This window comes from Epinephelus lanceolatus, chromosome 23 (assembly GCF_041903045.1).
Source record: "Epinephelus lanceolatus isolate andai-2023 chromosome 23, ASM4190304v1, whole genome shotgun sequence".
Taxonomy (NCBI): domain Eukaryota; kingdom Metazoa; phylum Chordata; class Actinopteri; order Perciformes; family Serranidae; genus Epinephelus; species Epinephelus lanceolatus.
In genome coordinates this window covers 13,888,540-13,910,964 of record NC_135756.1, presented here as the reverse complement: position 1 = coordinate 13,910,964, position 22,425 = coordinate 13,888,540, and the positions used below count along the sequence as shown (strand labels likewise).

Below are 22,425 nucleotides of genomic sequence, written 5' to 3'. Positions count from 1 at the left end.
AACGTTACAAAATTTGGCTCCATTACAACTCACAAGGTTCACTGACAAAACAACTGTCTTATACTAACACACTTTCCAAACAAATTAGCATGCTAATGTTATTAGCATAAGCCTATGGCATTTTACATTGTGTAAATTAGCCTAGCAATGAGCAGAGATTTCTTCTGCTCATATGAAGCCAGGATAAATCACACACAAGACTTAAAATGTTATTTTTGTGGAGGCTTTATTGTCTTCACAATTTATTGTTTCTAATCTGTGAAATTAAAGTAAATAAAAGCTTTGTTTCCACTGAGGGAAATGGTTTCAGCTTACAGAAATAGACAGGAGGTCTGCGTTGCTCTGACCTGTAGTTACATCTTTGGGGAGGTACATGTCAGGCTACAGCGTCAGGGTACAGCGCTGATTTGACACAGAAGTATAAATCCCGCATTAGTATCTCACAATAATGGCTTTGTATCAGCCAATGACAAGCTTTCTCAAAATAGTGAGTCAGTGTTTCAAAAATATTAAGTTAGTATCTCAAAGTAATTACTTACTTATTTCAAAATAAACAGAAACATCCTTAAAATAATGTCTTAATATCTCAAAGTAATTAGAAGCTTTCTCAAAATAATGAGTCAGTATTTCGATGCCTTAGTATCTCAAGATAATGAGAAACATTATTAAAATAATGAGTTAGTATCTCAAAGATAATGACTTACTTATCTTGAAATAATGACTGTTAAAAGAAAAATTGGAAGATATTGAGACATTTTCATCACAATAGTGGAAATGGATTTCCAAACTACTTGAACCTTAAAGTCAACAGGTTTGATAGAATGAATAAAAGCCTATTCATGTCATTGAGTTCACTTGGCAAGAGTTCAGTGTAAAATGGTTTTGGGGCAGTGTCAGTGTCTTGCTTAAGGACACTTCAGTAGGCTCTTTACTGCTTGTTTTGTATGTTTTATGCCTGTGCACTTTGTCTGCTGTATTAGGAGTTTTGCAACTGGCTAATCCTTTGAGGATGCAATCACTACTTTGGGCCAAGTATTCTTTGGCGCACCATGTAAAGAATCCCATCTGCCTTTTCAGTTGAGCCAAAGTGAGACGAGTGAGGAGAGACAGGTCTTGTCAAAAAGATCCTGTTTCATGACCCTCAGTTCAACACAAGAATCATTTGTTATTTTTATGGCCACCACTACTACCTAGCAGTTAATTCTTTGTGCTGTATCCAGTTTAGCGTCACCACCTGCTGTTAAGGGGTGAATATGTCAGGTACCATTTTCTAAGGGTGCTTTCAGACCTAGAGTTGTCTTGCTTTGGTCCGAATCAGGGACGCGGCTCCAACTAGAAAACAATGTTTTGATGCATTGGATGTGCTGAATGTGCATATTAAGGCAGTACAGGAGGAGGTGCACATTAATAATCCTCCAGGACTGTAACATGCTCATGTTTAACCCAAACAATGTGTCATGTGACTGCAGTTGGTTCGGATCGAGGTCGGAACACGTTCACACCACAAACGAACCGCACCAGAGTTTGTTTGTAACCGGATCGAGACCACCTCTTCAAGAAGGTCTCAGTCCAGTTGTTTTGTATCTTTGTCATGATGTGACTTTCATGAGAACAGCTGACCCGCGTGTCTTTAAAAACTAAAAGAGGTTGCTGTCGAGTGATGTAGCGTGGCATTCTATCACTACAAAGGGTGTGCGCAATCCTGTCTCAAGTATGTCACTTCATTAAGCACATCAGTCAAAGGAAGTGGCAGCTTACAAGCTATGACGCAGACTGAGAATATGCAAATTTTGTCCTGATATGCAAAAATATGGAAGTCCATTTTCCTACCACTGTAAACAAAAAAAGATCCCATAAGTCCTGGGAACTGCCCATTGGTCCGACAGCCCATTGGTCTGACCACATGAAACCCATTGTTCCGAAGTCCCGTTGTTCCGAAATCATCATGATGCCCTGTGGTTAAGGTCTGGTCAGGTTTAGGCACCAAAACCACTTGGTTAGGGTCAGGAAAAGATCATGGTGTGGGTTAAAATGAAAAAGAAAGTGACAAACACATAAGCCGTGAGCCTGCTTCACCTCAAGCCTTTCCCAGCTGACCCAGAGCCGGTCACGGCGCACCATCAAGGTAGAAATACGCCCGCCGGGAGCCGTTCAGCACCGCGGACCGTCGGACTAATGGGATGTCGGACCAATGGGCTATCGGACCAATGACATGGACCCTAAGTCCTTATGGTGAGAAACCTTCTCAAAGTAATGATTCATGGCTGTAATAGTTTAGTATATTATATTACTATAGTATAGTTTGTTTGTGGCCGGACCGAGACCTTCTTGTTTTGTATCTTTGTCATGATGTGACTTTCATGAGAACAGCTGACCCGCGTGTCTTTAAAAACTAAAAAAGATGCTGTCGAGTGATGTAGCGTGGCATTCTATCACTACAAAGGGTGTGCGCAATCCTGTCTCAAGTATGTCACTTCAATAAGCACATCAGTCAAAGGAAGTGGCAGCTTACAAGCTATGACGCAGACTGAGAATATGCAAATTTTGTCCTGGTATGCAAAAATATGGAAGTCCACTCCCGCCACTGTAAACAAAAAAAGATCCAATAAGTCCTTATGGTGAGAAACCTTCTCAAAATAATGACTTATGGCTGAATATATAGTTTAGTATATTATATTATTATAGTATAGTATTATATTACTATAGTATAGTTTGTTTGTGACTGGACCGAGACCACCTCTTCAAGAAGGTCTCAATCTGGTTGTTTTGGTGCACACCCGAGTGCAATTGCTGTGTTCACACCTGCCCAAACGAACCACACTTAGGGGGCAAACAGCTTGAGTTTGACTGAACTAAACCAAACAGAACAGGTCTGAAAGCACCCTAAAGATGCAGTACTACATACTGCTAGCTCACCGAGTTCCACTGAACTAGCTAACGTTACAGCACAGCTGAGGAAGACACCGTTAACGTTTAATCTTGTGTTAGATGCACACATCCTTCTGCATTGTAATACAGTTGGCAGTAGTTAGGTAGAAGGAAAATAGCCCATACACGCGTCTGACCAATTGTGACATGCCACTGAATATGAGCCCCCTGATTGGCTCACACAGTTGTCAATCATGTTGTAAAATCCCTGTTTTATAGCATTAAATAACTAATTAAAACCAAACTTATCAGAAAAACAAACAAACGTACAGCAGTGTGATAAAATCTACCTTAAATGACAGACACCATCTTTGTAAAAAAAATTGTTTGATGTGTACTTTGGGTTGTTAGTTTGGTTCATGTCCCATCCACTAACATGGAGAGGGCTGGCCATATGAGCTGTAATGCAGCCAGGTAACAGGGGGCGATTGAGATGTTTTGGCTTCACTTTGGGGGAGCTGTCATGTCATCCATCTTTATATACTGTCTATGATTCCAATATGAAATTGCTCACAAGTTCTGTTGATTATCATGAGTAACCAGGTCATGATTCACAACACGAATGCCGTTCTCTCAGGTGAAAGTCGGTGGTTGTTGGACCTGTCCACCACCCTCCCTCTCGCTCTGCTCGGACTTTCGCCCCCTAAATTTTTGGTCTTGTCCTACTGGGTCCCCCCCCCCCCCTCGAGTGTCGTTAAACGCGCTGGATTACCATGACTCAAGAGTGAGACCGGGCTTGGTTTCTGGAAAGAGACATTGCTGTTGATTTTTTGAATGTATTTTTTGGCGCTTTTAGCACCACAGGCCGAATGCCATCTAGTTCTGCCATATTCAAGAAAAGGCACACATCTCTGTGGCCAATATCGCCAACATTTGGCAACTCACACTAAAACAATCTAGATTAATACATAGCACTACTATGTATTTTCGATTTGAGGTGAACTGTCCCTTTAAAATGTTTTATTAAAGATACACTTTAATAACGTGCTCTCCAAAACAGTCTGTCTAGCCAAATATAACATGACAAGCATATGAGAAATGTCACTTTCAAAATGAATCAAATCACTGCAGTTTTCATTGTAAACTGTACAAATTGGAAAGGCGTACAGAACAGCCTCACATTATTCCATCACGGTTGGCTTGTTCTGGCTGACTCCTTTGATTAATGGAATCTTGCTTAATCCTGCATGCTTATAGAAATATGTTAAAAATGCTTTTGATAACTGGGATAATCTGAGGTACAGTAATTGGTGTTTGTGTTTCCTGGAGATTACAGAACCCTTAAAAAAAATAAGGCTAATAAGATGTAAAAATGGGATACAATTTGGTCAACTTTGATTTTTAGTAAAAAGTAAACTGCATTTGTTGGGCACTGTTTTCAGATGTGGATTAATACACCTTGGGTTCCCTAGGGAGCATCTAAGGCAAAAGAATGATGTATTTGGGATGGAGGGTGCCCATGTTAACTGTAGTAAAGTCAAGTTACATCTAAGTTAAAATTTCCAAGTATTGATTTTATGTTGGGAAGAAATTACAGTGAATCATCTGTCCACTAAACTGGACATCATGCAGCACTGGCTGTATTTGAACTACAATTAATAGCATTACTGCACCTTCTACTTCATTTGCAGTGACTTTTTGGGTTGTGAATAGATTAATTTATGTTATCAGAATTTACTTTAAATTTAAAAAACAATATTTCATTTTATTTTTTATTTTTGTAGAAACGCTTATTGAAAAAAATAGTTTAACAGGGGGAGGAATTAAACAGTACTGAATTATATCAAAATATGTGAACACTAGAGTGTTTAACAGCAGTAAGATATATTTTTATAGTTTCACATAATACATTGCATATTGTCATTATTTTTTATTTCTCCAGTTGAAAACTTAAACGCATACTGTCCACCCGAATGGATTTTTTTTAATACTTCTTAACAACAAAAAAAAAAAGAACGTAAAATTTTTGTTTTTCATACCCAAAGAGGAACAAAATCAACAAAAAAAAAAAAGTTAACTTAATATTTATCCAAAAGCAGTGTTTATATTTAGTGGTCAGACTATTTTTAAGATTTTCTAACTTATTTATTTTAATTCCTTCCCAGTCAATGTTTTTGATATTGAACAACATTAATTAAACTTTTAAAAATATATATATATATATATATATTTTTTTTTTTTATTCTGAAAAACTTCCTTATTTTAAGCATAACCAACAACCCCATGAATCCTTTTTTAGAGTGATTAAACTAGACCAGCATCTGGCTTCGCTGTATTAGTTAGCAGGATTTTTTTTTTCATTGTTAGTTTCCTTTTTGGGGGATTTCATGACAATATGAAAAAAATTAAACATCAGCAGACATGCAGAACGTTTGGCTTGTGAGTCACATCCGATTTTACTTTGAAAATAGCAACCGGAAGTTGCCCTATTTATTCCCCAGGACTTGACAGTGGTGAGGAGAGTCGCTGACAGAGAGGAGCACAAACCCAAGTGAAAAGGGGGTTGAACCGAGGACGTGTGGTTTCTTGGAAAAGTGGCATCTTGTGCGAGGAAGGCAAGTCTTCTGCTGGCCATCATCAGCCTCTCTGGACTTCATACAAACCACCGCCTGAGTCTGACTGCTCAATTCATCCGGATTTTCTAACCTGCCTCCAAACTTCCTAACCATGAGGACAAACGTGTGGATTTACCAAGCTGTGGTGTGTGTTGTGGTCACTGTACTGGACACAGGTAAGACATGAGGAGCTGCTACTTGAGGGTGACAAACAACTTAAAATGAAGTTAGAAAAGTTGGCACAGAAAAAAACACTCTACAACTTCTCATCATTTAAAAAAGTACTAGTCATGACTTGACCTTTAAGCAGTGCATGTTGTTTTGTGCACGCAAATGATTTAATTAGATATTATGACATGGTTGGATCTGCGTAAACTTGATCACAAGTCCTGTCTTGCACTGTTGCTGCGGCTCAGGGTGTCTGATGAGCAACTGTAATTTATTAAGGAACAGAGAGAACACACTTAAGGCTATTTTCTGGGAAGATCAAGGAGAGTCAGATTCCAATCACTCAATAACCGTTTTGTCCAAAAGAAACTTTGAATGAAATAATTGAGGTCATTAAACTGCTCTTCCTTCTAAGGAACTAATTGATCCCAGTACTGGGTTTTGAAGTGCATGTACTGATGTACTTTTTGATATGAATCCTGTCATTTCACCAACAGGCACTCCTGCATCTTAGTGACGCCAGGTATTAAAAGGATGCATGTCTGCGTGTGGTGTTGCAGCGCAGGGCGCGCACACGACCAACCGTCAGTTAAACGCCTCCAAACGGAGCTCCGCGCCGCTCCTTCTCATGACGCGCGGATTATCTCGGCCGTCTCAGCTTACATCCGCCCCGCTGACATGTCACCGAGCAAAGCACTGAATCCATAGTTACCACCTCCAAAGGGTGCCGACCCTGACCTCTGACCGCCCTGGGTTTGGGGAAAGTAAAACGCGCGCTCTGCGCTGTGGTATTCGCGCATTGTCCCGGTAGAGAGATAGAAAAGGGGTGTGTGTGTGTGCGTGTGTGTGTGTGTGTGTGTGTGTGTGTGTGTGTGCATGCGTGCGTGCGTGTGTGTGTGCGTGTGTGCATGCGTGCGTGCGTGTGTGTGTGTGTGTGTGTGTGAGAGGGGAAGAGAGAGCTGTGGGGAGGGGAGCAACATCTGGCTCCACATTTTGCGCTCTCTGAAGCAGATGTAATGTCTGCTTAATTCCCAGACAGAGGCACACCTTTAACCTGCTACTTTCCTGTTGTTCATGTTATACACTTTTTCCTCAACACTTCCTTTAAATGTACATTTTCTGACAGCTTGTATTCTAGGAAAGCATGCCTAAAAAGCTTATCCAGCTGACATTGAGGTTCTTTGCTCAAGGGCATCTCAGTGGAAGTTGCAGAGGAAGGTCAGAGTGTCGGTCGTTCACCTCTCCTATCTACATTTTTCAAGCTAAACAAGGGACTCGGACTTGTTCCTGTAAGCTATAGCTGCCTCCTCTCATTAAACCTCACCTCTTTCGCACTGGGCCATCGAGCACGTTTTAGTATAATCTCCAGCTTTGGCAAATGCTCGGGATTTGGAGATAGCAGGAGTCCGACTGCAAGGAGAGGAAGAGACTAAGTGAAATCTAATTGAGCAGCCTGGCCAGACATCAGGGCTGGAACAACACAGTGATGAGTGCCAGATGTGGTCCAGAGGAGCCCAAACATTAATAACAAGTCCTCCCCAAAAACCATTTTCGACCATGAGGAGCCTCTAAACGCTCCACAGTTTACAATATCCTAAGTACACACACAACGTCTTGTGTCGGCTCTTGGCACGGGGGTGTGTGGCTGTAACTCGGTAGCTTGAGATTTTCCTGTGTGATTTATATCACACTTGCCCCTAATTATAAACGGAAAACTATTGTAACTAAACACATTTAAAGATGTTGCCGTAGCCGTCCGAAATTAGTGTTTACAGTTGAGCTCCGCACCGCTGAAGGATGGGCTCTCAACTTTTTCCAGTAGGTAGGAATGAATGATTTGCATCACAGAGGATTTGGACTTAAAATATGGTTTTGTCCTGCTTTTGAACCCACTTGGATCTCATATACATTATGCTATGTCTTTGCAGTGATAGAATTCTCTTTTGATGTGCTTCTCCCAAAGAAACAGCTTTCAACAAAGGCCCATAAATAAAATAATGTATCCTTTTCCCAACTTTTTCCATTTTTCCGCATACTTTGTTTTCTAGTATGTGCTGGATGCCAATAACTATGAGACTGTACATGAACTTACACATAAAACTTCATGAGTTAGAAATAGAAATGATGAGGGACATCAAAGCTTATCTGTAAAAAGGAACTTCCGACTGCTTCTTGTTTTGTTCCCTAAAAATAAATGCCCTCCCTGTAGCTCAAAATGAAGGGGAATAGACAAAATGTCACCTCATCCCACTAAATGACCATCTGTATATCAGTTACTCACCCAGTGTTACGTTAAATTTGGAAAGAAACTTTATTTTTCCTGCATGTCCCCAGTGAACCAGTGTGTCCAAAAATCGAAGTCATGGTGGGCCGCATTTAACAATAGCAAAATTATATCAAAACATCTATTTAAACAACTCGTGCAGTATAACCCAAGTTAACTAAAAATTGAGCATAGCTTTAGTTCAGGCAGGACACGATGTCAAGCTCAGCTCACATCCCAGCTACATCAGCTGATCTCAAACAGCCCAATCAACTGATGGAGCAGCAGATTGATGAAAGAGAGTCAGCTGATAGATCACTTTTCCTTTCTATGCAACCAGTTGGTGAATCTCATTCAGGGTGCCCTATTTAAACTGCTCTGGCTACTGCCTACTGTTGCTGCTTCCTCTGCAAGCTGCTTTGCAACCCGCCTCCACCCCAGCTCCTCCTTTTCATGCTGTGTCTGACTTATCAGTGTCATTTCTGTTTGTCATTGATGCTGCTCTGTTCTGTTCCTGGGGGGTCTTTGCTGCTGCTCTTCCTCCCATAGGCTTTGCATGTAGGCACATGGAAGGGCAGGGAGGTTTGCTCTCTCTGCCTCAGGTTTTCTTCTTTTGCAAGTGGAAGGGCAGAGAGGTGTGCTCTCTCCACTTTAAGGATTTCCATGTAGGTGCATGGAAGAGGCTTTTTGAGGAGGCCCGAGGAAAGACAGAGAGGCCCCAGAACAGAGCCATACAGCCAAATATTATACTGCAAATGGAAAAAAGTTCTCTTTGACTAATGTATTCCTGACTGAACTGACATCTGAGCATGCGACAGGATAAATGAGACTTGGATTATACTGCACGAGTTGTCTGTGAGTTTGTAAATGGATGTTTTGATACAGCTTTGCTGTTGCACGCAGACCCCTTTTACTCTAGTCATATGAAGAATTTTCTGTATTTGGATTTTTCGTTCACTGTGGAGACATTGGAGAAAAACAATGTTTCCCTCCCGAATTCAGGGTAACACTGGGTGAGTAATTTATAAACAAGTAATCATTTAGGAGGTGAAGTATTCCTTGAAACCGCAGGAGCTCTAATAAGACTTTCAGGACTGTTAAGAAGTCCCGCATTGTAGGAATTTTGGAGGAATCACAGATACTCCTTAAATGCATCTACAAAAACATAAAACTGTGGCATTACAAATACCCTGAAGCAGTACAAAGTGATGGAAAAAATGGATTTGTGGTTCTTTCTGAAAGCAGTAAAATGTGAAATATGCTTTCATGAGCATCAGATCTCCAACTGAGGCACTGGAGCACATCAGCCTGTTGGATGGACATCATTCTGTTCTCTTGGCTGTCTTCACAGTTCAGCACCCACTCTGTATTTCTCGGGCAGCTACCTTGGTTTGAAGCAGGAGGAGCTGGGGAGCATTTCTGGGGAGCACTTCATACTTAATTTTCTGACACATAAACTAGTCCGCTACCTCGGTTTGAACAGCACGGCCGAAGCCAAATCTGAAGCAAGGTTTTTATCAAGAGCAGCAGAACAGCAGAGTTTTCAGGGGTTCGGGAATAGCAGGATCTTTCATTGCGACTCTGGATGCTAATATGCCAACAAGCATGAGGTCATAAACAAGCTGTAACTGAATGATGGTTTCACAGACAGCTAGCCACGCAGTTAAATACATAACAGGAAAATAATTTCATCTTTGCTCTGCCATACCTCCATGCCAAGACCCTAAAACCAGCCTCCTGTTGTTCTTATACGCAAACCACCAGGAGGAAACTCCATAAAATAATCTCATTCTGACAAGTTCCTCTCCATCCCAGCGCCTTGACAGCAGCAGTGAAATGTTTGGCCGTGTCTTCCAGTATTTGTTATGTTTGATGCTTTGTCAATGAAGGGGAGCCAAATAAATACCACATGGGTCCTTAGATTTTTTTTCTTTTTGCCTTCACTTGATAACTGACAGTGTAGATAAAGACAGGAAACGAGGGAAGACAGAGAGGGGAGCGCAACATGCAAAAACGGCGGCCACCTGGCTGCCAAGAAGTCCCCAACCTGGTTTGTTTTTTATCGTTATTCTGAACCACATGCCATTAAATATAAAGTAATATTTGATGGGGAAAGGAAGTGAACTGCAAGGTTAGTAATCAAGCAACCCTGGGCAGATCAATTAGAAAATATAAGGCATAATGGAAGCAGATGATAATTCAAAACTGTCCTCTAGGGAAGTGGTCGCGGCCCAAAAGTAGGTCACGGGTCAATTCTGAATGAAGCGCAAGTGACCCACGAACATGTCAAATTTTTAAAAAAACACACTTTTTTAAGTACAGTGAATTTCTGGCACAAAGCTTTTATTTTGAAGTGTTATTTCCTGCTGTAGAGTCAGTGACTAATGGACAGCTACTTAACAGAGACAGCAAACTAGCCAGATGACATGGCCAAATGCAAGTATGATGCTGAATACATTAAACTGTGTGGACCTTGAACTAAGGAGAAATCTGGACCCTGTGGCTGGACCAGTTGGGAACCACTGATCTAGATGGAAAACTTAAATACCGGTGGCTTTAGAGAGCATTGCTATCATCACTGTCAAACAAGCAGTGCTCACAGAGCTTGCAGCAGCAATTATGCAGCATTCACGCCATATGGTATGAATGGTAGAGATGGGGAAAAAACAATGTTAAAAGGGCTCATCCCAAAATCAAAACTACGTGTTTTTCCTCCTACCCATAGTGCTATCTATCAGTCTTGATTGTTTTGGTTTGAATTGATATCAGCCATAGAGATGTCTGCCTTCTCTCCAGTATAATGGAACTAGATAACACTCGGCTTGTGGTGCTCGAAGTGCCAAAAAATACATTTAAAAAACTCAACAGCAATGAATCTTTCCAGAAATCATAACCTGATTACTCAAGATAATCCACAGACCTCGTTGTGAGCAGTTTCATGTTGGGACTGTTCTACCAAACTACACTGCCAAACATATCTGTGCGTAGAAGGAAGCGTGCATCTACTGCTAGCTCACCTAGCACCACTGAGCTAGCTAACTGTTACAGCTCGGCCGAGGAGGACTATTCATTTTTACATCTTGTGCTGTCGAAAGCATGAGCCTCTCGTCCATGAGTAGATGCACGCTTCCTTGTGTGTGGTGATACAGTTGGTGGGTGTAGTTTGGTAGAAAGAAAATAGTTCCTACATAAAATTGCTCACAACAAGGTCTGTGGATTATCTTGAGTAATCAGGTTATGATTTCTGGAAAGAGACATTGCTGTTTAGTTTTTCAGATGTATTTTTTGGTGCTTTGAGCACCACAAGCTGATTGTAAACTTGCTCCATTATATCCTCCTGAGACCCTGTGTCGTCATGTGAGGACATCACATTTTGGGTTTACTTGACCTTATACTAATTCTACCTTACTTCGACCTGTTGTCCTCGTTCGTGGACACTTTTTTTTTGTGTCATCTAGTGGTAGTGAGACCACAATACACTAATGTATAAACAACTTGGCAGCCATCTCTGCCAAGTCAGTCTGCAGCCAATCCCAACACAAAAGTGGACAAGGTCCAAAACCTGATCACGTTTTATGGTTGAAACTTGTTTATTTATGATTAATAATGTTTGTAGTTCGATATGGCAACAAATTTGACCAGTTTTCGCAAACAGTAACAAGATAAGACACTGTTAATTAGGAAGTACTTGTTTGAGGACATTGGACATTGGAAAGTTCGTCATGTAAAGTGTTAAAGATATTGTCCCTTGACAGTGTAGCACTATGTCCCTAAAATTTGGGTTTGATTACAGTGATTCTTCAGATTTGTTGGCCTGTTCCCTTGTATGTTTCCCAGTTATACTTACAACTAGGATTTTTATGTGAATGGTTTTCACAAGTCAGAAACAGACAGTAAGTCCCATACGAGATGAACCTGACATTGACAGGCCCACTTGAATCTAATGGCTGCACCCAAACATGCAGATAACATGTTGTGTCCTTGTGGTCTTGCAGGTTTTTGTAGAAGGACTCATCAGTTGTTACAGAAGTATGAGAAGACTGAGAGTCACATACTGGTTTGCACAGACTGCCCTCAGCCCCCGTTGGTACGAAACAGCCGATCGCAGGAACACTGCGCCCGCAAGTGCAAGAAGGTCAAGAAAAACTTCAACTGCAGGTGATTTCCACTTTTCTCTCTGTGCTTCCCTGGAACATGGCAGCTTTCCCCTCTCGCTCCTCCTCTCCTCCTATGTTGACACAGTATTTACATATTTTTGTTGTTTATCGTTTGTTCATCTCTCAACGACTTCCCGTGTGTTTCTGCAGGGCTTTCAACTTCCAACGGCACAACAGGAAATGCCACTTGCTTCCCTTTGACCGCTTCACCCACGGTGTGCAGAAGCAGGCCAATGTCAACTTTACTTTGTATGAAAAAAAAGGTTAGTGTCATTATTAGGAATGAGTTTATGCACTCTGGTGTTTTTCTCATGAGAACATTCAGGTGCAGACAGGGATTTACACGGGCAAATTGTTTGGCGGTGATTGCAGGTTGTGCTCCTTGCGTCGGCTCCACGCCTTTAAAGGTCTTTGGTTTTTCTGTTGACACAATAAAAACAACCTCAACCCCCCCCGCTGTTTAATCACTCCTATGGTGAGAGTTGCATGCATAAACATGTAGCAGACTTAAGTGGAGTGTAAACAAAAAAAAAAAAAAACATTGTTTACAATCTGGAGCGCAAAGGCTTTCTCCAGCGCAGGCTGTGGAATCTAGCACTTTAGAAGTTAAGGCAGAATTTACGGAAACTCCCCCCCCGGTGACATTTAATGAACTTCAGGGAGTTGTCTGCTTTGGGAATAACACACAAGCCGGGACATACTAAAACACACGCCGTAAAAAAGTCTTATTGACCATACATGGGAAAATATAGCCCAGGTGGTCAAGGCGGTGGACACATATCAACATTTAATTGACTAAACGGTGTATAAATTGGCACACAAAGAGTACACAGAGGCAGCCTGTAGAAGTGAGAACATGAATGGATGTTTTTAAATGCTTCTTATGCCTTTTCCCTCGCTTAGATTATATAAGGGAGTGTATCATCGGCACCAAGGACAACTACAGAGGGAGGAGGTCTTGGACGAAGTCAAACATCACTTGCCAAGCTTGGTCAGATAATAACATCAATGAACACACGTAAGTCGTCTCTTTTTTTAAGCAAGAAATTACATTTTCATTGGAACTGGGGTTGTTTATGAGACGAGGAATAGCTACAAACATTTACATGTTACCTTAAGGGTGCTGTGCCTTGCTTGATGACACTTTTTAAGGACTGGAAGGTGTTAATCATTCACTTCCTCTTGCTAGATTCGAACCAGCAGCCTTCAAAGTCTGTTTCTCTAATCTTTAGGCTTCCGCCACCTTCCTGGATGCTCCCTCTGTATTTCTCCGTGTCTGATATTGAACAGGCCTTAGCAGCTGATTTATAGATGCTCACATCATCCCCCTTGCACCTCGGGGGTTAAGGGAAGGCGGAGGGAATGTTTAGCCAGAAATAAGTCAGATTTCTTTCAACACATGCAGGGATGTCATCTCAGACGAGGTTGTTTTTCTGCTGCACTGGAGGCCATCAGGTGTATCCCAACGATGTTTTCTCCCGGCTACGCAGCAGTGAATTTGTGACAATGGTTCTGTGCCAGCATCTCATTAGTGGGGCTCGTTAGTTACAAGATATTTTAACTGCAGCAGGGAGGGGGGCTTGAGAGACAGAGTAATAAGAGTTTAAAGAAGTGCAGGGTGAAGAATAGACAGAGGGGAGGTAGAATGAAAGGAAGAAAGCGCAGAAATTTATGGACTGAAGTCATGTTTTGTCTGTTGTCCAGCTGAGCTCACAAAGCCACAGACGTACCGAGAGAAAATAAAGGTTCAATGATCCTCCGCAATTAAAGCACAGCAGTGTTTCAGTCCTCTCCTCTCTTTTCCTCCTCCCCTCCCTTTCCAGGAGCAGCTCTTTACATTAGCAATCCTTTGTCATTATTTATTTGACACACGATTCCCGTCCTCGTCCCAGATGGCAAATGTAACATCGCCCCGGCTTGTCAGCAACTTTAAACTTTCAAAGGGGTCAAAGGGAGCTTTACTTAAGGGAGATTTAGTGCCACTGTGGGGTTACCTAACATGGGACTGTCCCGCTGTGTGAGAATTACCACCATAATGAACCGCGCACCATTTGAGCTTCAGGTAACTATTATTTTCATGCTTGACCGATCACCGTGGGGCAAGGGTGATTTCTCAGGAGGTTCCCTTCCAGGAATGGGACTTCCACCTGTTGTCTATATTTAGTTTCTGAACCAAGGCCCTGAAAGAAGTGTGTGCTGATGCCCAGCCGAGCATGGAGAATGGAAAATTTCTGTTCATATTAATAATAATAGATTACATTGCAATCATTTATTTATTCCCTTAGGGACTTTTATTTTTCTACACATTCATACTGGGAGATCAGAATGCACACGCAACCACAGAAACATGCAGCTTCTTGCAAAGAGTTAGAGGAGAAGATGGAGAAGATGGATATCTTTCTCATGTCTGTCTTATGTCTATGAAGCTAGTACCAACAGCCAGTTTGCTTAGTTTAGCTCCGCTTAGCTTAGGTTAGCAGAAAGACTGGAAATAAGGGGAAACAGCTTACATGGCTCGTTAGATGCCTCACTCATGTTTGTACTGTAAATATGAAGCTAACACCAACAGCCAGTTAGCTTAGCTTAGCTTAGCTTAGCTTGGCAGAAAGAGATGGAAACAGGTGGAAACAGCTAGCATGGCTCATTAGATGACTCACTCCTGTTTGTACTGTAAATATGAAGCTAGCACCAACCAGTTAGCTTAGCTTAGCTTAGCTTAGCAGAAACACTGGAAATAGGGGGAAACAGATAGCATTGCTTGTTGAATGGCAGTCTTTACACTGAACTAAGCTAAGCCAAGCTAAGCTAAATGTCTCTTTGGCTGTAGCTTTATAATTAAAGAGACAGTTCACCCCCAAATCAAAATACATATTTTCCCTCTTACTTGTAGTGCTGTTTGTCAGTCTAGATTGTTTTGATGTGAGTTGCCGAATGTTGGAGATATCAGCCGTATAGATGTCTGCCTTCTCTGGAATATAATGAAACTAGGTGGCACTTGGCCTGTGGTGCCCTCGGCGTCAAAAATATACGTTTGAAAAACTCAACAGTGATGTGTCATTACAGTACAGTTTGATGTACGAACTATTTTCTTTCTACTGAACTACACTTGCCAACCACCCCACCACACAGAAGGAAGCGTGCATCTACTCATGGACAAGAGGCTTGTGACAGCAAAGGATGTAAACATTAAAGGCTGTAATGTTAGCTAGCTCAGTCGTGCTAGATGAGCTAACAGTAGATGCAAGCTTACGTCTGCGCTGTATCTTTTGGCGCTATGAGGAGTGTGCCTGATATCTACAACACTCTGCAACTCACACCAGAACAATCTAGATGGATACATAGCACCTCAGGTAAGAAGAAAAAAAATATCCCTTGATTTGGGGTGAACTGTCCCTTTAACAGACAAACATGAGAGTGCTATTGAACTTCTCATGAAAGTGAATTAATGCCAAAATTATACAATTCATTTCAGGACACTTGAGCAGTTTTCAGATGTCCTGCTTCCAAAAATCATTATTCATGTCTTAAGATTCATAATGTCCTTACTCGCTTGCCCTGATCTTCCAATTCTTTATTCCTTTTGGATGCTGTAGCCTTGAAGCATGACTGTCTTTGTTCCAGGTGCATGTTACTAGACATTTTGCAGCAGTTACTTCAGGTCTAGATTTCATCTTTAGTGATGTACAAAAATCCAGCCAATATGTTTAGCCGGCCCTGAGAGCGAAGCATGTGTGTCTGCACTCCGATGGGAACAGACTTTGGCAAGGAGATGAATAACTGGCCAACATCTGTTAGTGCAACATCATTATGGCTAACTTGCTCCCATGCAGCGGCCTTTTACGGACTCTCACCAGATGCAACCTTTTTTTTTTCTGTTCAGTGAGGGACCTTGTAATTCCATTTATAAATTAAGGATACTGTATTATGATAGTAATATATTGAGCTTGTGAGTTACACACAACAGATGTGAGTTTTGGCACTTGGCAGACTATTGCAGCGAAGGGGAACAAGTGTTTTGTTGCAGTTACATGGGTAAATGAAATGTTGCTGTTAGACTTAACCCTGTTAGAGTTTTTTGGGACTGGGTTCTGTAGCTCAGGACTTTCTCCTTCTTTCTCTATTTTTTTGCTGAATTTGATGCCTGAGATTTCTTCTACTGTACTTCTGGATTGAATGATGTTGTGCATTAGCGTAGAAGCCTTGCATAAGCCCCAGGGCACGGAGGGGAGAGCCAAGCAGACTCCCCCAAGAAAAGAGTCATTGTCTGGGGTAGTGTGTTCAGACAAGCTGCTGAAGGGAGGGTGAACTGGTTCCTTTTTCTTTTTCTTTTTTCTTTCTCTGCACATGTTGTTTCTTTTTACATCATCAATTAAACACTCGCCTTTTTTGCTCACTCTGTAATGCTCACTTTTTTCTTGTTAAAGCACTTAAGTCAGTCACTTCACTTGTTTCTTTTCACCTCTCTTCTAAGCCCACAACCCTCCTGTCTGCCCTCTCTGTCTCCCTTTGTGGGAGGGAGAGTGTGGTCGGCGTGGATCAGGGGGTGCTGACATACCAGCTTTTCATCATCCTGACCTGACAGAAGACGAATTTCACACACTGTTCATTTAACACGGGGGTCCCATGCCATTCCTCATTGTTACATCCCATATGTTTGGACTAGCCGTTTTTTCTTACAGTCTTCTTAACAGTCGCTTGTTCACGCTGACGTGAGGTAGCCGATGACAGAGAGGGATTAGGTTTAAACGTGTTCAAAGGCTGCCAGCAAAAGACCTGCCTGATCTGCTTCAAGTGGTTCATTGCATTGTTCTGTGCTGTTGGTGGTTACTGTGCTGTGACAGAGTCTGGCTGCTTCACACATGAGGAAGCGAGGATATGGTAGGAATCGTTGAGGCAATCATGCAAAAGGTGCAAACCTGAAGAGAAGAAGGGTTTTGATGACCATATTTGCATGAGACTTATGTAACTGATCATTTCAAGGCTTAAAATGTAACCTGGTCACACTGAAGGCACTAGCATTTCTCTGAATTAAGCATATATCTTAAAGGGACAGTTAACCCCCAAATGAAAAAATACTTACCTGTAGTGCTTTTTAGCAATCTAGGTTGTTCTGGTGTGAGTTGCTGAGTGCTGGAGATATCAGCTGTAGAGATGTCTGCCTTCTCTTGAACATGATGGAACTAGATGGCACTCGTCTTGTGGTGCTCAAAGCGCAAAAAAATACATTTGGAAAACTCAACAGCAATGTCTCTTTCCCAAAATCATGATCTGGTTACTTAAGATAATCCACAGACCTTGTTGTGAGCAGTTTCATGTAGGAACTATTTTCTTTCTACACACACCCACTCTATCATCCGCAAAAGGAAACATGTGTCTTCTGCTACCTCTAGCACCCCTAGCTAGCTAACATCACAGCTCAGCCGAAGATGACGGCATTAATATTTACATCTAGTACTGTCATGAGCATGAGCCTCTTGCCCATGAGTAGATGCACGCTTCCCTCTGCTTGGTGATACGGTTGGCCGGTGTAGTTAGGTAGAAAGAAAATAATTCCATACGGTGATATGGTTCCTGTACAATCATTGTACCGTGCAGAAGGAAGTTTGCATCTACTTATAAAAGGCTAAAGGATAAAAGGCTAATGCTAGTGGCAGCATGAGACGTGAACAATGGTGTCCTTCTCAGCTGAGCTGTATTGTTAGCTAGCTCACTGGTGCTAGGTGAGCTAGCAGTAGATGCATGCTTCCTTCTGCATGCTGATACGGTTGGGTGCTGTAGTTTAATAAAAAGAAAATACTTACTGTTCCTGTACAACAGTATCACTGGGCAGAAGGAAGCGTGCATCTGCTCATGGTAGTAGGCTTGTGCTAGTGGCAGCAAGAGATGATAACACTAATGACGTTCTCCTCAGCTGAGTGGTAATATTAGTTAGTTCAGTGGTGCTAGGTGAGCTAGCAGTTTATTCACGCTTCCTTCTGTGCTGTGATTAGTTTGGCGGGTGAAGTTTCATACAAAGAAAATAGTTCTGACATGAAACTGCTCATTACAAGTAGGTGTGGATTATCTTGAGTACTTGGGTCATGATCTCTAGAAAGAGACATTGCTGTTGAGTTTTTCAAATGTTCAGTACCATCTAGTTCTATTATATAAGAGAAAAGGCAGACACCTCTACAGCCGATATCTCCACCACTCTGCAACTCACATTAGAACAATCTAAACTGATGAATAGCTCTACAGATAAGAGGGAAAATATGTATTTTGGATTTTGTGGTGAACTGCCCCTTTAATGTAAATGCCTCTTGAATTTATTTGGCTTGTTACTGAGAGCACGAGCAGGCAGGTATGGTACTGTATATATCACTAGAGCAGCCAAGTGTGCAAGTACTCCCTAACATTTATTTACACAGCTTACAGTATCAGTTAACACTTTCAATAATGTGTGTCTACTCCGCTGTAGGTTTTATCCTGATAGGTACCCAACGCAAGACCTGAGGGAGAACTTCTGTCGGAATCCCAACAACGACCCCGGTGGTCCGTGGTGTTACACCACAGACCCCAACGTACGAGCAGAGGAGTGTGGCATACCACAGTGTTCGGAGGGTAAGGCAAATGACATCACCAGACAATAGGATATGGCCAAAAAAAAAACAGATCCAGAAGTTTTGATGAATGATGTTTTCTCTGTTTACAGAAATCTGTATGACATGTAATGGGGAAGATTATCGGGGCAAAATGGACCATACAGAGAGTGGCAAAGAGTGCCAAAGATGGGATTCACCAAGGCCTCACAAACACCGTTTTCAACCCAAAAAGTAAGCAGCAAAGCTGATAATCACACAGGAACCTTTCTCATGGACATTGCTGTACACACCCATGACAGATGCTTAAATAACTGACGCTAATACCCAGGAGAGGTAGACCTCACCAGTTGTTATGACTTACGTCTCTCCCTCTGAATCTGCTCTTTCCTCCCCGCATTGTCTCCATCTCCTCTCTCAGGTATCGGCACAAAGATTTAAAGGACAACTACTGTCGTAACCCAGATAATCGCCTCCGTCCCTGGTGCTACACCATGGATCCCAAAACACCGTGGGAGTACTGCAACATCTCTGTGTGTGGTAAGAGCTTACAGACTGTATACTCCAAGTCCTGGGCTTGGGTTTTGTGGACATAGTCTTTAAAAAATCAACTAGAGACCAAATTATTGTTTTACTGATTTATGACTCTTATAACAGTATGTGTCACACAGTTTAGGGAACCATTGTAAGATCTAAAAGTGGACATGACGTTGAGGAGCCTTTGCTTGGTTTTGGACAGACAGACTGTGGTTGGTACAACCAGATAGTGGTTAGATGGTACCAAGGGGTTTGTTACATACGGGACTTTGGTGGTTGCGGTGAGTGGAGTAACAAAGCTCCTCTTCTCTCCTGCAGAGAGTCTCACAAGGCTTTTGTTTACCAAGCCCGGTGTTTCATGTGGTGCTAGGCTTCCAATCCTCCTACCTCAACAAGGAAGAGTAAATAGGTTGTTTGCAAAGGGGAGTGTCTGACTTCAGAGAGCCAGAAGTGTTTTACTGAAACCACTCACAGATGACAAGGGGCTGTAAAATGGACTGTTACAATAGAGGCTATTATACAGAGATGCACCACATGGCCATCAGAAGGCCTAATAGTTGTTTCTGTGGTATAAGAACCATAATGTTTACCAATAAGTGATGAATTAAAGAAAAAGTGGAGAGGAGGAACATAATGAATGCAGATGCTGCCGTAGAGACACAAAGGGTCACCCAGTAGTTTGACTAGTATGACAATGAAGTGATGACCAAATCTCAGTCCAACTGACCCTTTGATAAGGCCCAACCCCAATACACCCCTTGCCCCTACCACTTTGCTCTTACCCCTCTGTTTTGTGCTTCACATTCAGGAGAGTGTGTGTCTTTTCTTGTTGGGATACAGGAGAAGGGTACAGTGTTAGGGCTACATCGCCCTCATGGCCGTACATTTTCTTCGTTAATGAAGATTTAAAAATGATGATAATCATCTAGTGTGTTAATTTAGTGTTGTTTCAATATATTATGGTACTTTTCTAGCATAACTAAAGAAACCGCTAGTATGGCAATGTCTCGGTAGCAAACTAGCTAACTAGCTAACATTACATTGTTGATGCTGATTTGTGCATGACAGTCCCGCATTTTGACATATTTCCATGTCGCATTCCCCCCTCTGCCCAAAATTTAACTTAAGTCCAGCGGCAAAGCTGCCGTACTTGTTACCGCCTCTTTTACATCAGTGCAGACAGGTACAGTAGGAGCATGTGTTGCTAACGTTAGCTACAGAGCAGTGCTAGTGGCTTGGTAATGAAGCAGCGTGAAGACGTGTTTGATTGACTGAAAGTTAAGTTGTGAATGAATCCCACACACAACCACAAAAGGATCCCTGTGGCCCAGGCAAGAGAAATCACCAGCATACCGATTATGTATGTATCAGAGTCTTAAAGGGTTGTCCCATTACATAGAGCAAGTTTTCAATTACTACCCCTCATAACTGTGCTCCGAGGGGTAAGGTGGCTCTCAAAAATAGGGGGTAGGAGCAAAAAAAAGAAATGGAATTGGGCCCTAAATCCCACCCTCGGATGCAAACTTGCCAGGTGTGGCCTAGCATCGGCCAGCTGCGACCATGGCTATACAGGGGTGTTCCAGTGACTCGTGTAATCAATTTTCAGGCTGGTTTGAACTAGGCTACTGAAGGGATACGGAATGTATTCATATACTGCTTTGGCTTTTTAATGATTGTAACACTAAATGAACACCTAACCTGTTTTATAAGAACACTGATGTTCCTTAATTTCACTGTCTTCTTTCTCGATTGCCGGGTGATTTGGTTGTTCACTTTAACACTGGTATCTGAAGGCTTTAGCTTCTGTATATCATTTTCAGCTGTTTTCGCCTCTAAATCAGTTTGACATCCAGGATATATATTTCAAAGGCATATTGTCGACACTTCCGTCTGCTTCTCTCTGAAACTGCATTTTCCAAAAATTCGATATTTCTTCAGGGAATGCAGTTATTGACAGTGTGGGCTCCATGCTAGCTCCGACAGGGTTGATGAACCATCAGAAGCTAACAGCTAAGGAGCAGGACGTAGTTAGCGGGCTCTGTTGAATACCTATGGTAGATTTTGGATTGACCTGATGGGCAGAACTTGAGCAACCACCATAATGAAAACCTTTTAGTCAACTCACTCAGAGAACCGGGGTTACATCAGCAACCTGAAGTTATTTATTTAGAGGAAATGCCAAACTGTCTCTGGCTCCAGCCTCCTTTTTCTAATTTATATCACTGTAAATCGAATATCTTTGGATCTTGAACTAAGAAAACTAAGAAAAATGTGAAGACTATTCACTGTCATTAATTTCTAGAGTAAACAAATACTTGGCTAATTGTAAGAAAATAATCTATAGATTAAAATCATCCAAAAGTGTAGCCCTATTGTATTTGCTATTGTACTATATGAAACAATAAGGCATACTGTAAGTGTTATGGGGATAAACAATATAACTCCACTTGAGTCATATCACATTTGGCAGAGTCTGACAGAGTTGTAGTTTAGATAACTTTTGCCTTCACATGTAGTACAAAAGACAGTTGTAAAATAATGGACGCCAAATAGAGGTTACACCATTGGAGAATTTATTCTTTTTTTTTTTTCTTTGAAAGCACGGTGAAATATTCCCACATGCACACCCACGAACACACAGTGCATCTCTCTTTGTCTCTGTCAGACACATACACACATGCACTTTACAGTACATGCGATGATTTACAGCGAGGGCGGAGGATCTGCATTTGTCCAGATGTGTGCATCCCTCAATGCCTGCCCTCAGAAAGATAAAAACCACTGACCTGTACTACGCAGTGCACACAGACACTGGCATGCATTACATCAAGCCAAAGAATCCCCCTTTTCCATCCACCTTCTCGTTTCTGCCTCAAAACATTCCCTTTCCTCCTCCATCTTCTCCCATCTCATTTGTCAAAGGCTAAAGAAACAGAGACAGAAATCCAACGGGGAGAAGTCGCTCCCCGTGTACTGCTATCCCGGCACTGCTGAAAAGCAGAATTCCATCTGAAGATGTTTGGAATAGTTTTCCGGTGGATACAGTTGCCCCGGCCAGACTGGGCTTGGATGTGATATCTTTGGTTGAGCTTCGATAAACAAATTCACCAGAAACAGATTTTAATGTTTAGGCAGAGATCATGAAGCTGATAAGGTTCCAGGTGTTTTCTAACAACAGCCTGTGACGTTGTGTGCCATCAGCAAGTTAAACAAGGGCATATTGTTGTGGATATTCCTGT

At 41.9% G+C, this 22,425-nt stretch overlaps 1 protein-coding gene across 2 annotated transcripts in view; it reads left to right on the top strand.

The window, feature by feature from the left end:
* The first annotated feature begins 5,398 nt into the window (after positions 1 to 5,398).
* Positions 5,399 to 22,425, top strand: part of hgfa (hepatocyte growth factor a) — a 31,346-nt gene continuing 14,319 nt past the window's right edge. For both annotated transcript variants that reach the window (XM_033614533.2, XM_078165361.1), the window contains exons 1-7: positions 5,399 to 5,659; positions 11,910 to 12,072; positions 12,222 to 12,334; positions 12,975 to 13,089; positions 18,529 to 18,671; positions 18,763 to 18,883; positions 19,071 to 19,189. In XM_033614533.2, coding sequence (XP_033470424.1) covers positions 5,596 to 5,659; positions 11,910 to 12,072; positions 12,222 to 12,334; positions 12,975 to 13,089; positions 18,529 to 18,671; positions 18,763 to 18,883; positions 19,071 to 19,189 — 838 coding nt within the window. In that variant the 5' untranslated portion in view covers positions 5,399 to 5,595. The remainder of the gene's footprint in view (positions 5,660 to 11,909; positions 12,073 to 12,221; positions 12,335 to 12,974; positions 13,090 to 18,528; positions 18,672 to 18,762; positions 18,884 to 19,070; positions 19,190 to 22,425) is intronic.